Source organism: Octopus bimaculoides, chromosome 9, assembly GCF_001194135.2.
Source record: "Octopus bimaculoides isolate UCB-OBI-ISO-001 chromosome 9, ASM119413v2, whole genome shotgun sequence".
Taxonomy (NCBI): Eukaryota; Metazoa; Mollusca; class Cephalopoda; order Octopoda; family Octopodidae; genus Octopus; species Octopus bimaculoides.
The window spans coordinates 35,201,714-35,218,479 of record NC_068989.1 but is presented as its reverse complement, the minus strand read 5'-3'; the positions used below and the strand labels follow the sequence as shown (position 1 = coordinate 35,218,479).

Genomic DNA, 16,766 nt, shown 5'->3' with positions numbered 1-16,766 from the left:
TATATATATATATATGTATGTATATATATATATATATATAGGGTATCCATAAATTACAGACATCACTAAATATATCCCCAATGGTTGTTATATTCTTTTGATAACATAATAGGTTAGATAGGATGATGTCTATATTACAATATTACAATAACCAATATGTTGTGCATGTATACTAATATTATGATCATGAAATTAGCATTAGCTTTTCTCACTCTTTCTCATGGAACCCTAGGATTCTGGGGAACTTCAGTTGAGTAATGCTGCTCTATATAGATACTTGATCTATCAGAAATAACAGTCAACTTTTCCTTTCTATAACCCTTTTGTTACCATATTTCTGCTTAAATATATTGCCCTTGCTTATTTGAATAATGTTGAAAATAATGAAGAATTCATCAGAATAACTGTCATTTTTATGCTGGCATTTGGAACATAAATTAGCATGAAATTTTGATGGAATTTTTAGTTTACATCACTTTAAAACAGGAAATTTGCATCATAGAACCATAGCTTGTTTCAGGCAAAGTTGACCTCAACAGAATTTGAACTCAGAACATAACAATGGGTGAAATACCACTAAGCATTTCGTTCAGTATGCTAATGATTCTGCCAGTTCACCACCTTAATAACAGTAATAATGATAATAATAATAATAATCCTTTCTACATTAGGCTCAAAGCCTGAAATTTTGGAGGAAGGAGTTAATCAATTACATCAATCCTAGTGCTCAATTGATACATACTTTATTGACCTTGAAAGACTCTGAAAGACAAAGTCAACTTCAGTGATATTTGAACTCAGTTCAAATGCTGCTGAGGTCTTAAAAAAAAAAGTGATTCTTGCTGCAATAAAGATAATGGTTGGAGTTATTATGATAATGACTATGATGTTGATAATGATGATCATGATGGTTAAGAAGTGGAGAAGGAAACATAGAGAAAGAAGTAAAAAATACTTACTGAGGTGGGCATGGCTGTAAGTTACACCATTGGTTTAGCTGTCCAGGCTTTGGCTGTGGAGAACACAATGCTTCATTCACAGGTATACCATTTGCTTCCATCCGACACATAGGAGTGGCAACACTCTGACCTAAAAATAATATGTGTATGCATATATATATATATATTTATGGATATCATCATTATCATCATCATCATTCATTACTACGATCACTACCAACATCATCAGCGCATCACCCCCACTGCCATCATCCCCACCATCATCACCATCATCACCTTGACCACCATCACCAGCACCACCACTACAACCAGCATTATCATTGTCCTCCTCATCATATTTATGCCTGTTTTTTCATGCTGACATAAATCAAATGAAGACTTATGGAGGCATTATCCTATGGACAGATGCCTTTTCAGTCACAAACCCTTAACTGTTTTCCAATCCACAAGTCTTCAAAAGTTAAAACCACAGAGCATCAGAGAGTGTTGTTCACAGGAATTATATAACCATGACATCACCACTTTGCTTAAATGATGTCATGTGAAGATATGCTGAAAAGAAATCTTCACACACATGCATATGCACACACGTGTACATGTGCACACATAGTGGGATCGGGATGGAGAGAGGTGGGAGGGGAGGGGAGAGAGAGATGGAGATAAGGGGGAAAGAGCTGTTGGTGAATGAAATGTGTATTTTTTTTTTTTTGACCTAAGCTTTTTTTTCTTGTTACTTAGCCTGTCTGTATAGTTGAAGGGAAAGGCAAAGAGTGAGAGAGAAAGAGGGAGAGTGCTGTGTATTAAGTCTATAAAATTGTGCATAAAGTATATATAGTGTATATATATATAAAGTGCATTAAGTAATCATTGTATTTCAATTTCCTTCACCTTTTAATGATTAACAAATGAGTGGCTATCTTTTGATACAGACACAACACAGGTTATGCTTTCAGGTTTTTGGATAAAGTTTTCAGAAATGACCCAATAAGTTTACCATTAATTCTGTGAAATATTCACGGATTCCACTAGTATAATATATTATTGTGACTGGAAGTGAAATGACCTTGAAAAAATAACTGGGAATTCTATTCTTTTAAAATTTGCAATGGAATTGAAACTAATCATGTAAATAAAAAACATTGTGTATATCTATAATTTTATGTACATTAATTGTATATAATGTAAAGTAATTATGACAAAATATTGTGTAATAAGGAATATGCAATAATAATCAATATCTTGCAGTTTCAATCGAATTAAATACTAATGAATGTGCATTAAATATTGTATAGATTGTTATTGTATATTTTTGTATGATTTATTGCACAGACGACAATGTGATTTATATGCAATAAAAATGCAAATAATCCTTTCTTTCTTAATATCTCCATTTAATTTTTTTCATTCCAAGGAATTTCCACAGGTCCCACTAATATTTTATTCAATGCTGCTTTGTGTGACAATATTCATTTAATTCTGGCTCAACTGAGCAATACACATATCAGTGAACATTCCATCTGCTGTTTTCATAAGTATAAGGCTATACTTATTATACTTATTGAGATATATAAAATATATTCCCATCGTGCAAGCAGTGTCATTCATGTCCAATTTTCTATGGAAACCTGTATGGTCTTGGGGAAACATTACCTTACTTGGTAGCAGGTGAGAGTTGGTGCCTGGAAGGGTATTTGACTATAGAATTGTCTCAACAAATTTTATCTGACCCAAATGGGCATTGGAAAGTGGACATTGAAATGATGATGATGATGATATATTACTGTGGCCAGCTGTAGCAACACTTTGAAGACTGTTTTACCTTATTACATTCTCATATCAAACTGTTTCACTTTGATTTCTAATTCATATGAAACGGGTGCATAAATATCACAACTTTCATTTCATTTCCAGTAGAAAATCCCCAAGCCTAATGTCAATTTGAAGGGAATAAAAATCGTTATTTACCTTTACCACATGTCTTTGAACATTCAGACCAGTTGGAATGTTTCCATGAATATTTTGTCACATCATGTGAGGTCTTGTTAGCCTCAAATGGTACGTTATATTCATAAGTAATCCCAGTGTTTTCTTCTTGCAACAAAACCTACAAAATAATAAATCTGTTTTTATCTTTTTATTTGCTTTAGTCATTAGACTGTGGCCATGCTGGAGTACAGCCTTATTTTTTAGTCAAATGAAAGAACCTCAGTACTTTTTTTTTTATTAAGTCTGATACTTATTCTATTGGTCTCTTTTGCAGAACTGTTAATTTATGGGGGCATAAACACAACAACACCGCTTGTCAAGTGGTGATGGGGGACAAACACACACACACACACAAACACACACACACACACGCACACGCACAACACACACACAACACATATATATATGTATATGATGAGCTTCTTTCAGTTTCTGTCTACCAAATCCACTCACAAGGATTTGGTTGGCCTGTGGCTATAGTAGAAGACACCTGCCCAAGATGCCATGCAGTGGAACAGAACTTGAAACCATATAGTTGGGAAGCAAGCTTCTTACCACACAGCCATGCCTGCACCTATATTTTAAGAAAACAAATAATAAAATGGCAATAACCAGTTGGCTTCTTTTTGATGTGACCATGTATAATAATCTTTCTGACCAAGAAATGGCAGGAACTGTAGATCACCAGGCAAAATGTTTCATAATATTTAGTTTCCTTTTTCTTATAATCTGATTTCAAATTCTATTAGTCACAATGTCATTCAAAGCATTGTTTTTGTTGTTTAGATCCAGATAATCACTTCTGTTCAAACACACTTATAATTAAAGGTAACCTAGACAGGGTTGCTTTAAGAAAAATACACGCCACTGCTCCCTTGACAAATTAATGTACTGAAGACCCTACATACACAATGACATCTTGAATAGATTAACACAGGGCTCCTGGACAACTGCCTGGTGTACCCACGCCTGTTCCAAACACGACCGTATGTCTTTCTTTTAGGTATAGTATATCTAAGGCTATATTATCGAATGTGTTAACTTACCATTACAACAAAATTCTCCTGGATAGGTCCTAGAGCATAAAAGGATTCTGGTTCATCATTATGTCGATCATAATGTACAATAGTTCCAGCAACTGCAAACTTACGCGGCCAATCTATAGTCCACCCACCATTGATATAATAGACACTGCCCTCATTCTTTAGTGCTGTCAATGAGAAAATCAACATTTATTTATGGTTTAAGCTACTGGTATTTGTTCAGAATTACACTGATTGTCAATATAAAGCAAAGCCATATAATAGGTTATCTCTACTACTGGTGGTACACAGTACATACTGTAATATATATATATATATATATATTATATATGAGAGAGGTATTGGTATCCAGAAGACCCAAGGCAGCAGGTAAGGCTATGTAAGTGCTATGGAAGGACCATAGTTAGACTCTCAGTTCGATAGTGATATGAGTAAAGAGTCTAATGCGGGTCTTGTATATGTTAAATGTGCATGTTAAATATGTTAAATGTATATGTTAAATAAAATGAGACAATGAAACCAAGGCTGTGTGGAATTTTCAGGACATTTATAAAGAGAAAGATAGTCTTACAGCTGTTTCTGGGATACTAGGGATATCCCTTCATCAGAGACGATGTGAGATTGCTAAATAGAGGGAAATATTAGAGTCCAATATAAGCAGTTATTTTGGAAAAGGATGGAAATGAGGAGTATAGAAGGAAATAGGCGAATGAAAGTAGAAATAAAATTATATAAAGATGTTATAGTTGCAGTTCCATTATCCAAGGAAAGTGGTGTGTAGAAGTGGTAGAAATGCTTTATGTCCATGGTATGTAAATTCCAATAGGAGTTTATATTTTGAAATTACAAAAGGAAAGTGTGGAGACATAGATTCCATGTGCTGTTCATTCAAAGGGGTCTTGTGGTGTGAATGAAATTTTGAGAATGTAGTGGTAGTAATTAAATGGATAAAGAGAGGAGGAGAAGATATGTGTATGTTAAAATGAGGAGAAGGTCAAAAGGAAAAGGTGAGAAAAGAAGATGGAAAGAAAGAGGACGAAAAAGTGAAAACCAGAAGAGAAAATGGAAAAAAAATGAAAAAGTGAAAGAAAGTGAAAAAAGGTGTGTTAGTTAGTGGTCAAAATATTATGAGGGGGATGGGAGAGGAGTAGGGGAAGGATAGGAAGAGATAAGAATGTGAGGAATGAATATGTGTAAAGAGTATGAAGGTGGGAGTGATATGTTACAATGACCCTAAGGGATGAGTACAGAAAAAGGTATAGGGGTGGGTTCTAAAGTGAATAGTAAACCTCAACGCTCTAACCACTGAGCTATGCGTCTTGACACACACACACACACACACACACACACAAACTCTATTGTAGGTAAGTACCTTAGATAGACTTACCTAGATAATTCTTGCTTTCAGCTTTCTCAGCAATTCTTATATTCATAGCACCTCTTGGAATTCTTACAACTTCATGGTAGTCTTGGAGAAAAAAAATTGATATAAGAACAAAATCTTAGCTGGAAAATTTACATGACAATTGACATTTTAAATAAGCAATAGCTGTTATAATTATCTATGTGAAGGTGCATGGTTAGGGGTGTTGCCCTGACAATTTCAAGATTGTGGTTTTGGCTCCCAGACCAGTGATGTATTGGTGTTCTTGAGCAAAATATTTCATTTCACATTACACCAGTCCACTCAGCTGTAAATGGGTAACCCTGCAATAGATTGGCATCCCATTCAGGAGGAATGTTAACCTACACCAGCCAGTAGAGTGGCATTATTTGAAAGATGTAACAGTGTAAGGAAACGCTTTGTGATCGGTGGTGTATAACATGTGATAGTTTGGTCGGTAGAGCAATAATTATTTACATTTATTGTTCTGGAGAAAAGAGTCATGTTAAAACCCTTTCAATATTTATATTACACTTGAATAGCTATCTTCAACTTACAATACATAAGAGGAATGTGGTTAGAACTCTATACTGTCACAACATCAAATGTTAAATTAACACCAAAAAATAAGATTTCCATAATTTCACATCTCCATAAAACAGGATATCAACCCCTTTAGATACCAACCTGCCTGAAACTGCTGACAATTCAACAATACAAATTTCTGTGTTAAAGTGATCTAAATTAAAACCTTCCACCAAAATTCCATGTTAATTTTCATTCCAAACACCTTGTTTAATAATGTTAAAGTTATTTCTCTAAATTCTTCATTGTTTTTTGTTTTTTCAAATTTAATTGAAATATGATAACAAAAGTGGTAAAATAACCAAGGTAGATTGAATACATCTCCTAAGGATTTTTTCACAACTTTTATAACAGGTTTTCTCTTATTATTCCACCAAAGGTTAATAGGCTTATAAAGTCTGTCAGTATTGGAGCAGTTATTCAAGACATTAAAAAGCTCAGTGTACACAAGTGAAGTAGTGTTAAATTAAAATTGCCATCTATGAATCATACTTTATATATATTACTGACAGGCAAAACACTGTGGTTTTCATCCAAAATAAAGTATCCCATAGACATGCTGTGCTTAAAATACAATATATATCAGAAGGAGATGACAAATCCTCCCTGCAATGGCTTGCAAAAATACCAGATGCATTTCAACCTTCTTGAGCCTTGTCAATGATATATACTTGCAGTCACATGCCTTGAAGAGATTTATTGCCTGCGATATGTAAGAAACAACGAATGATTCAATGAATTAATAAATGTATATCATACATAAATTTGTAAGATCATTGGTTCCTTGGAACCATTAAGTTTTATACTTATAAAGTGAGACTTCGGGCAATTTGCTGTGCTTGAGAAGACACATCAAGCTAAGTAAAATTGTCACAGGCCATACCCCAACTCCCTCTTACACATACACAATCTGTCATCTGTCAAATTCTCTCAACAATCAATCTTTCTAACCCCCTCATCCCATCACCCACGATCACTACCCACTGCAAGCCCCTCCTCTCTCCCTTGTGTGCCTATCTACATATCTACCATACCTCCACTACCAGCCACTCCAATTTCTCTCACCATCACTTGAGATAGTCACCTCTTCCCCATCTCTAAACATCTTCCTTCACATTCTTATGGAATATCCCCCTCTATCCGCCCTGCTAATTGAAGGTAGATCCCAATGTATTTCTAAGACCATCTCTCTCTCTCTCTCTATCTATCTATCTATTTCTCCTGTCACTCCTTCCTTTCTTCTCTTTCCCTACTGAGGTAGCCAAGTATCTCCTCTACAGTAAGACACCAATCTCTTTCCCTTAATTATACTTCAACCTCTCACCTGGCACAAAGTCACTTCTTGCTGTTCTTGTCCTGAGAGGTCTTTGTCTTGCAAGTTACTTAGCAACCCTACTGGTGCAGCTGCAACCCTACCAGCATGGCAGACAGATGTTAAATGATGATAATGATGACGATGATGATGAGTAATGGTTCAAGTGATATGTATTGACAATTTCACTGATAAGTTAATATCTTATATTCCACTGGTGTTGAGCAGCATGAGAAAGAAACTAGAGTACTGTTTCAACAAAGAATTTAAGAGTAAGAAATTACCTCTGGTTTTCCAAACATTGTGTATCTAGTACCATATTATTCAATGTAAGAGAAAGATTTAGCTGTTATTTCTAGCAGGTTGAGTAAGTGCATAGAAGTCCCTCATTAATTAATGTAGAAACGCCTTTACTATAAAGATTGTTTATAATTAGAAAGTATTAAATACATTTTAAGATTTATTTGTTGCATGATTTTGATAAGTAAATATCCTATAAGATTTAATGATCTGAAGTGTCTCCATTTTTTTGTCCTATAAATAATAAAATATATTCTAAAAGTTGTTGGTACTAGGAAGGGCATCCAGCCATACAAACTATGCCAAAACAGACAGTAGAGTTTGGCTCACCAATACCTGTCAAATCATACAACCAATGCCAGTGTGAGAAATGGATATTAAATGATGTTGCTGCTGCTGATGATGATTCAAATACTTTTTGCCAATATAGAGACATAAATGTTTGCACAAGGAATATCAATCACAAATGGATGAGTGATTAAGAAGTGTGCTTACTAAACTTGTGGTCTTGGGTACAATCCCATTTGTGGTACCTTGGAATAATGTCTTCTACAATAGTCTCAGATTGACCAAGGCCTCGTGAATGGATTCAGTAGAGAGAAACTGAAATGAGGACCATCATACACACACACATACACATATGTATAAGTGTGTGTGTGTGTGTGTGCGTATGTGTATGTGTGTGTGTGGGTATGTGGTAAAGACATTTTATTCACAATGTTATAAGATACTGGCTGTTGTCTGGCATTATACTGTGATAGCTACAAAGATAAATGTAAATGTAAAATGACAACTGTTACTTAACTCACAGAATCCGTTGCTGATAAAAAAAAAAGAACTTCATGCAAAGAGACTGTCTTACCTCCCTGAGTTAAGATTTGATCAAAAGTACCAGATATGGTTTTACATGTAGATCCATCTCCACCACATACTCGGCATTTATCTTCCTTTGCAGCAGATCCAAGAACATGATCACAGCCAACATTCTACCAAAGCAACATAGAAGAAAACGATAACTAACAGTTGCAAAGCTTCAAATTCAAGTGAAGTTTATAATTGGTGACATTAATCTCAGATTTGGTTGGTAATTTATCATATTGACCAAGGAAAAGTGTAAAGCATAGTTGACTGTGGCAGAATTTGAACTCAGAATGTAAAGCCACATGAATATAAACTACAAAGCATCATCTTGTCACATTATCAATCCTACTGAATTGCCCCCAAGCAATGTATCATAGTAAATATTAATAAGACATGCTTGAAGTGGTGTGTGTGTGTGTGTGTGTGTGTGTGTGTGTGTGTGTGTGTGTGTGTGTGTGTGTGTGTGTGTGTGTGTGTGTGTGAGTGCGCGTGAGCACCTTAAACTCATTTTCATTTAGGAAACAAAAATCTTTTGAAATATTTTCCCTCGACAAAAATTTATATTTTATCATCTTAAAAGAATATCTAAAAAGGATATATAAATTAATCTTTATTCTTTTGAAACGGAGAATCTCAAAGTACATAAAGCCATAAATTAAATGTGTAAATATTAGTACAGTTCTATATTTAAGAAATGAGGAATTAAGTACATTATTTACATTATTTACATTTGATGGATATTTTCCTCATCTTGTTTGTTGTTAACACAACATTTCGGCTGATATACCCTCCAGCCTTCATCAGGTGTCTTGGGGAAATTTTGAACCTAGGTTCTCATTCCCACAGCATTTTTCGATATTATTATTATTATTATTATTATTATTATTATTATTATTATTATTATTATTCAGGTCACGGGCATATGGTGCAGTGGTTAAGAGCACGGGCTACTAACCCCAAGATTCCGAGTTTGATTTCAGGCAGTGACCTGAATGATAATAATAATAATAATAACATCGAAAAATACCTTAGGAATGAGAACCTAGGTTCGAAATTTCCCCAAGACACCTGATGAAGGCTGGAGGGTATATCAGTCGAATCATTGTGTTAACAACAATCAAAGTGAGGACAAATATCTGTCAAATGTAAATAATGTAAACAATGTAAATAAGGTGTAAATATTTGGTTGAAAAACCGTTGTGGATAGAAAATTCAGAAGGCTACCAGTGGGGCACAAACCCACATCATCTGTATGCATGACAAGTGTTCTACCATTGGACTTTCTTTATCTAAAAGGGTTTCTCAACCCAATACTTGCATGCTATCATTTATGCTCTCACTGTTCCAAGAAAAATAGAAAATAAGAATTATTTCATGTTCTCTTGAAAGTTTATGAAATTCTTAAAATGTTAACATAAAATAAAATTTAAATTAAGTATATTATCATCTAAAAAGAATATATGCAATAAATTTGACCCTAAAGGAAATATCAAAAATATATAAACTAAATTTTAATATATCAACTGTGACCAGCAACGTTACTCTAAAAAAATTTTTTTTTTTTCACTTTCAAAATATATTCACTGAATTGAAATTTTCTTTGGGAAACTTTACATAGATATTATATATACAAACTTACCCAACATTCCCCATTGATGCAAATATCAAGTTTGTCTGGGAAACACCTAGTACCATCAATGACCTTTGGTGCACGTTCAGTGTAAAAGTTATATCCATTTGCTAAGCAGTTTAGTGCACATGGTTTCACATGAGCTGCAATGTAAAGAAGAAAATCATCAATATAACCTTTCACTTTACATCTAACACTATGCTAACCTGGTATGATACAAGGGTTTTTTTCATTTAAATATTAGGAGTCATTTTCAAATGTATCATTTTAAAAATAAATCAAGGAACATTTTCTAAATACATTGATAAATGAAGTAGTTTGCTTGAGAACACAATATTTTTCCAAATTGAAAAAACTTTTTAATTCCTGACTTCTGAACACCATCATCCAGTATATACTCACTGTTATCTTGCCTCTGATTCCACTGTATTTCTTATGTATCCACACTTTAAACTGTGCACACAGTATGGAATATCTTTCTACTCCTTTTATGAATACTGGACTTTGCCATTTCCCTGATGATAGCAGGGCTCTGTGATTATTTTGATTGCTTCATCAATATAACCTCTCACTTTACATCTAACACTGAGCTAACCTGGTACGGTACAAGAGTTTTTTCATTAAATATTAGGGACCAATTTCCAAGTGTGATCCCAAGCAAAATTCCATTTATGTGTGTGAGCCCGTGTGTGTGTGTATGTGCATGCGTGTGTGTGTGCGCATGCGCATATACATATACACATACATATACACTCCTAGATACACATACACATGTGTATTTAGTTCCATACTAAAGTCATATTATAAATGACCACCCAATATTACACTTCTTCCAACAGCTAGCAGTAAACACAGCTCCTGTTCTCATCTAAATTTAAACATAAATCCTCAACTAAATTTCCATGTTAAATAATTAGCTTCCTTTAAAATCACCATTATCACCATCAGCAGCAACATTATTACTGTCATAGACATCTAATTCCTCTCTCTCCAATCATCATTATCATCATCACCATCATAATTGTTGCTGCTATGGCCATGCATGCTTATGATTTAAAATGTTCTGTGTCCACACTATCTTTTCTTTATCAGACATAATCTGAAACTATCGGGTCATCTCATAAATAATGTGTTTTTTTTATACTTTCTTCAAAATAAAGATAAACAAAGTTCTTTTTTAATCTAAATGATGCACCCCTTCATTTTCTACAATGTTCTTCTATCTATCTGGTAGACTTGCAAGGCCCCTCTTCCAAAATTCACTTGTCCATAATGAAAAATACTCCTCCAGTATTGTTCTGACCTCGTCCACAAAATTCATATTTTTTCCATTCAAATTATTTTGAAGACTGCTGAATAAATGATAATCAGATGGGGCAATGTCTGGTGAATAGGGTGAGTGGGGCCTCATTTCCCATTCAAACTGCTCCAGCCTTTGGAATGTCATCTTCATTGTATGTGGCTGAACATTATCCTGATGGAAGAACACCTTCCATCTTGAAACCAAAGATGGTCGTTTTTCTTCTCGCACTCACTTAAGCCACTCAAGCTGCTTGCAGTAGATCTGCTTTGTTATCATTTGGTTTGGGTTTAAAAGTTCAAAGTGGACTAAACCTTTCATATCTTACCAAACAGATAACAACACTTTACATGGGTGAGGACCTTTAGCCTGGGTTGCCGGTGATTCTCTTTTCCCTACCCACTGTCTTTGGTGCTTGATATTTTTATAGAGAATCAATTTCTTGTCACCAGTCTCTATTCGGTCCAAAAAAAGGTTCATTTGTGAGACATAACAGCAAAGAAGAGCACACATTCACTCTCTGCACATGATTAGACTCGTAAAGTTTGTGAGGAACCCATTGACCCAATTTGCTGACTTTCTGATGGCACACAGTTATTGATGAATGGTTGAATGACCAAATCCAAGCTTCTCTGCTAGTTCCTCAACAGTTACAATGAGATTTTGTTCCACCAGAGTTTGCAGGACATCCTTGACGAGCTCTACAGGTCTTCCAGGACAAGGCTCGTCTCCTAGGCTGGAGTTTCCGGCTTGGAATTTCTGGATCCACCATTGACGCTGGCTTATGCCTATTGTCTGATCCCCATATGCTGCATTAATATTCCTTGCACTTTCGATTGCATTGTTGCTGTTATTGAACTCATAAAGCAAAATATGCCAAATATGCTCTTTTGTCACTTCCATTATAGCTTTGAAAAAATAACTGTTAAAATCGAACTGCACTCTTCAAAACTTGCACTAAGAAAAAGTACAAGGTAAAATTACTACCTGCTTTTTATAGCAAGCTGATGCAGGTAGTTTATCCCTTCCCCCTCCGACTTTTAGTTCATGTAATTGGAAAAGACAGCATTATTTATGGGATGACCCAATACATTATTCAATTTGTCCTCTCTTCTTTCTTTTTTTTTTCTGTTTCTAAATTCTTTTGACTGATAAAAGTGTGATTTGAGAGAGATGTAACTAGTTTATTGCATATCAAGCTACTAACTAGAGTTTTGTTCTCTCATCTTATCCCATCTTATTAGTTTCATTATTAATTCTCTTGAAGAATTTTCTCCTAAAGACCACAGTAAAATTTTGATGATGTTTTGGTAGAAACGTTTTATAAATCTTGTGGTCAAATACCAAATAAAAGTTACATTAAAATTAAATAAGAAACACAAAACTTACAGCCTGTAAATGGCTTCCATGTGTAGTAACGACCACGGAAAGGTACATTGTTGTAAGAGGTACACTGGATTTCTCGAAAATCTGTTTCGCCAGCAGGGCAATCCTGTAAATTAAATCAATGTAAATATTAAATGAAAAATATCAATCTTCAAATGCCAATCACCATACATTATGCTCATTCATGTTCATCATTCACTGCATTCATTTCTATCCTCATCCCTACCATCTGTCACTCTCCTTTCACACTCTCACAAACCTGCCTACCCAGCTATCCTTGATCCTCTGTTTCCATTTTCTTTTTCTTCACTTCCTTGTACCTTGAGGGTTTCACCTTTTCACTTTATCTTATCAGCTCTTTCTCCCTTTCTTGCTGGAGTGGCCATGTATTGCCTCTATGGTGAGACACCTGTAGTTTTATGCCAGGTGTTGAGAGGCTAAAGTATGATAGACTGACAGGCACAAGTGTCTTGCTAGAGAGAAGATACATGGCTACAAGGGGGTACCCAAAAGAAACCAGAATTTTGAATATTATTCTATTCTTAGTTTTACATGATTACTCTTTTATCGCCTTCAAAGTATTCTCCATTTGAAGCAATGCACCAGTCCAGACACATTTTCCACTATTGGAAGCAGTACTGGAACTCTTGCGAGGCGATGGCTTTTAACGCCTCTGTCGTTTTTCTCTCCAACTCTTCCACATCTGCAAATTCCATAGCACCAGCTTTTGTCACCAGTGATGACCTTCAAAAAAGGTCTGGATCAACTTCCAACTGTTCTTTCAGTTCACGACATACATTCAGTCATGACTGCTTTTGATCTTCTGTGAGCAAGTGAGGCACAAATTTTGCTGCAACTCTTTTCATTTGAAGTTCCTTTCTCAAAATTCGTTGGCAGGGACTCCAGGACACACCAATCATATCAACAAGTTCATCAATTGTTCAGTGATGGTCTTCCAAGATTAGTTCATGAATTTTCCTGATTTTTTCATTCATTCGGGAGTTTGTGGTCGCCCTGAACAAGATTGGCCCTCAAGTGACAAGTAACCATTCCTTAAAGTGTGAAAAACCACTCATAAACTCGTGTTTTGCTTATGGCAACAGCCTTGTAAGTTGTTTGAAGTATGACAACTGTTTTGGCCACTGTTTTCCCCAGAAGTAAACAGAATTTCAAGGAAGCATGCTGTTCTTTCGTTTCAGCCATTGCAAAAACTGACAAACGGCGGAGAAGCACTGCAAAACAAAGACACACCATGTGGTAGTATGACCCCACTGGACAACACCAGTCAGTAGACTGATGCCTGAGAGTCACATCAAGTGGTTTCTAATGGCAAAAGCTAAACTACAACGGGCTTGTTCCACAGAAAATGTTTCCAGTTACTTTTGGGTACCCCCTTGTACCTTGCATTATATAAGGACAGATTGTACAAAATGATGAAGTTCTTTTAATCTTTTATTTTTTTACTTGGAGCTCCACTGTAAAGTGTTTTTTAGTCAAAGAAATTAACCCTAGGACTTATTCTTTGTAAGTCTAGTACTTATTCTATTAGTCACTTTTGCTAAACTGTTAAGTTACAGGAACGTAAACATACCAACATCAGTTGTCAAGCAATAGTAGGGGAACAAACAGACACAAATACACACATAAATATATAACAGTATTAAAACAGATGGAAAAAAACAAAGATTTTGTTTAGTATGACACATGTTTCCATGTACCAAATCTACTCAAAGGCTTTGGTTGGCCAGAGACTATAGTAGAAGACACTTGCCCAAAGTACCACACAGTGAGACTGAACCCGGAACCATGTGATTGGGAAGCAAGATTCTTACCACACAGTCACACATGCTAATTTCTGAAAAAGGTTTTTAGCCTTAAAATAAAATTAGATAAAACAAATTTTTCATTTGTATAACTCCTCCCATAACTACTCACTTATTTACTTCCTCTCCCCCTCCTCCTGTCACTATGTCTAGTATGTGCATTCATCCTGCACCTCTAATGTTAAATCTCTCCTTTCCTCTCTCTTTACATGATGTGAAGTGTGACTGTAGAAATCAACCAACTAGACAATTAGCATTTGTATTGGCTGTTATATGGATTCATGGGATAATCTAGTGTTAGATAATTCTCAAAATGACAATGACAACATTTATCCATTTGGTAGCAAATTGGCATAGGCATTAGAACACCAGGTAGAATGCTTCATGGTATTTGTACTGACTCTCAGTGCTCTGAGTTCAACTTTGTCTTTCATCCTTTTTGGGTTAATAAAAAAAAGCACCAATCCATGACAGTGGATTGGTAAAACTGGTCAGACTGGATGTCTTGTGGTATTTGCCCCAGCACTTTGCATGCCAAGTTCAAGATCCACTATGGCCTCCTAGGGTGCTAGTCCTAAATGCATTGCATGATTTGACAACCACCTGGCATCTTGTGAGCTTTAACAGAACCCACTCTGTTGTAAGCACTTGGGCCAGGTTTCTAGTTTGAGTATACTTCCCTCCCTCCTGTCAGTCTTGAAGGTCTTGTCACAGATCAAGAGCATTGCTTTCCTTCAAAAGTAAAAAGGAGAAAGTTTCTAAATTCTTATGTCAAGAACATACAATTCTTGCTGGCAAAAATAGTTTTGAAAATGGATAGAGAAATTAAAAGAATCACTTTGGCTCTATGGTAGAATTCTTGTTATATTTACAGGAAATACAGGTTTGTGTCCCACATACCACCTTTTGACTTTTTCTCTCCAAAAGGCTTTTTAACTTCTACGTGCTATTGTTAGGGTCTTTGTCTGCTTTGAGATTTACTGTGCCCCCCACCCCACCCCCACCCACCAAAAAAAACAAAACAAAGAATTACTTATAATCTGATTGGATGATGACTTAAGGTGAACAGAAGTTGTTGGTAATAATAATAATAAATATTGAGAAAATTAAGGAAGTACAACTTACATGTGTGTTACAAGAACGGTACTTCTTCCTTCTTCCAATACAATATCTCCCACCATGTTTGGGTCTGTGTAAAGAGAGCAAGAAATTAATAGTTGTTAATGTGTTGCTAATGTTTCGAGAATAAAAAAAATTACCTCACATACATACATACATACATACATACATACATACATAGGAATACTGGTGGAATATACCAGTAAAGACCTCAATAAAATGTAAGCACAACAGACCTGATATAATGATATGGGATAGAGAAAAGAAACTGCACAGTTGTGGAGATTAGCTACCCAGTGGATGTTAGAATAAAGCTGAAGAGCAATGAAAAAGGGAACACCTATGCTGAACTATTGAGAAATCTGCAGTTACTCTATCCAGATTACAAGTTCAGGTTTATACCTGTAATTACTGGAGCCCTAGGATATGTAACACTGCCTAAATACCAATCTTGAGAAATTAGGCTTCTCAAAACCAGAAAGGAGAAAGCACTTGACCACTCTTAACCACATTTTTTTCAGTTTTTCAGTTCTGCAGCCTCTTGCATCAACACATTCACCCAACTACCATTCCTCTATATATCACATTTCCATACCATCACAATTTTCTTTCCTTGGATGCTACAGTGAAAACTATTGATACCCAATTTTTCTCTGCCTATTTGGGCACCAGTATTCATGCACACTGACATTAAGCTGTTTGTGGACCATGCTCATCGCATTGCTTTTTAGCCATTGCATATCCTCCAAAATCAGCATTTGTGTCTCCCTACCATGCAATATGGCACTTTATACGCACATACAGTCTACCTTTCATTCATATGAAGTAGATTTTGTTGCTTACTTCCTAAACTTTTTCCACTTCATTCTTACTTTGGCTATTGTACTTTCATAACACTCATTTCAACTACTAATTCAGTCACTTCCACTGTTAACTGGAAAGTAATTCCAACCACGTTTTGTGATTCACTACCTCAATAGTTCCTTTATAGGATCCAGTGGTTAAAGACATCATCAGGAGGAACCACGTCCGGTTTCAGCCCCTACTCCTCAACCGTTTTTGATGTGGCACCCCTCCC

The 16,766-nt window shown here is 35.5% G+C and overlaps 1 protein-coding gene across 2 annotated transcripts in view; it reads right to left on the bottom strand.

Annotated features, from left to right (window-relative positions):
- LOC106874289 (A disintegrin and metalloproteinase with thrombospondin motifs 6) overlaps positions 1-16,766 on the bottom strand; it is a 54,253-nt gene that overhangs the window by 17,917 nt on the left and 19,570 nt on the right. For both annotated transcript variants that reach the window (XM_014921964.2, XM_052970618.1), the window contains 8 exons: positions 15,695-15,758; positions 12,750-12,852; positions 10,070-10,203; positions 8,432-8,555; positions 5,376-5,456; positions 3,992-4,155; positions 2,925-3,063; positions 960-1,089 (listed from right to left, as the gene is read on the bottom strand). In XM_014921964.2, coding sequence (XP_014777450.2) covers positions 960-1,089; positions 2,925-3,063; positions 3,992-4,155; positions 5,376-5,456; positions 8,432-8,555; positions 10,070-10,203; positions 12,750-12,852; positions 15,695-15,758 — 939 coding nt within the window. The remainder of the gene's footprint in view (positions 1-959; positions 1,090-2,924; positions 3,064-3,991; positions 4,156-5,375; positions 5,457-8,431; positions 8,556-10,069; positions 10,204-12,749; positions 12,853-15,694; positions 15,759-16,766) is intronic.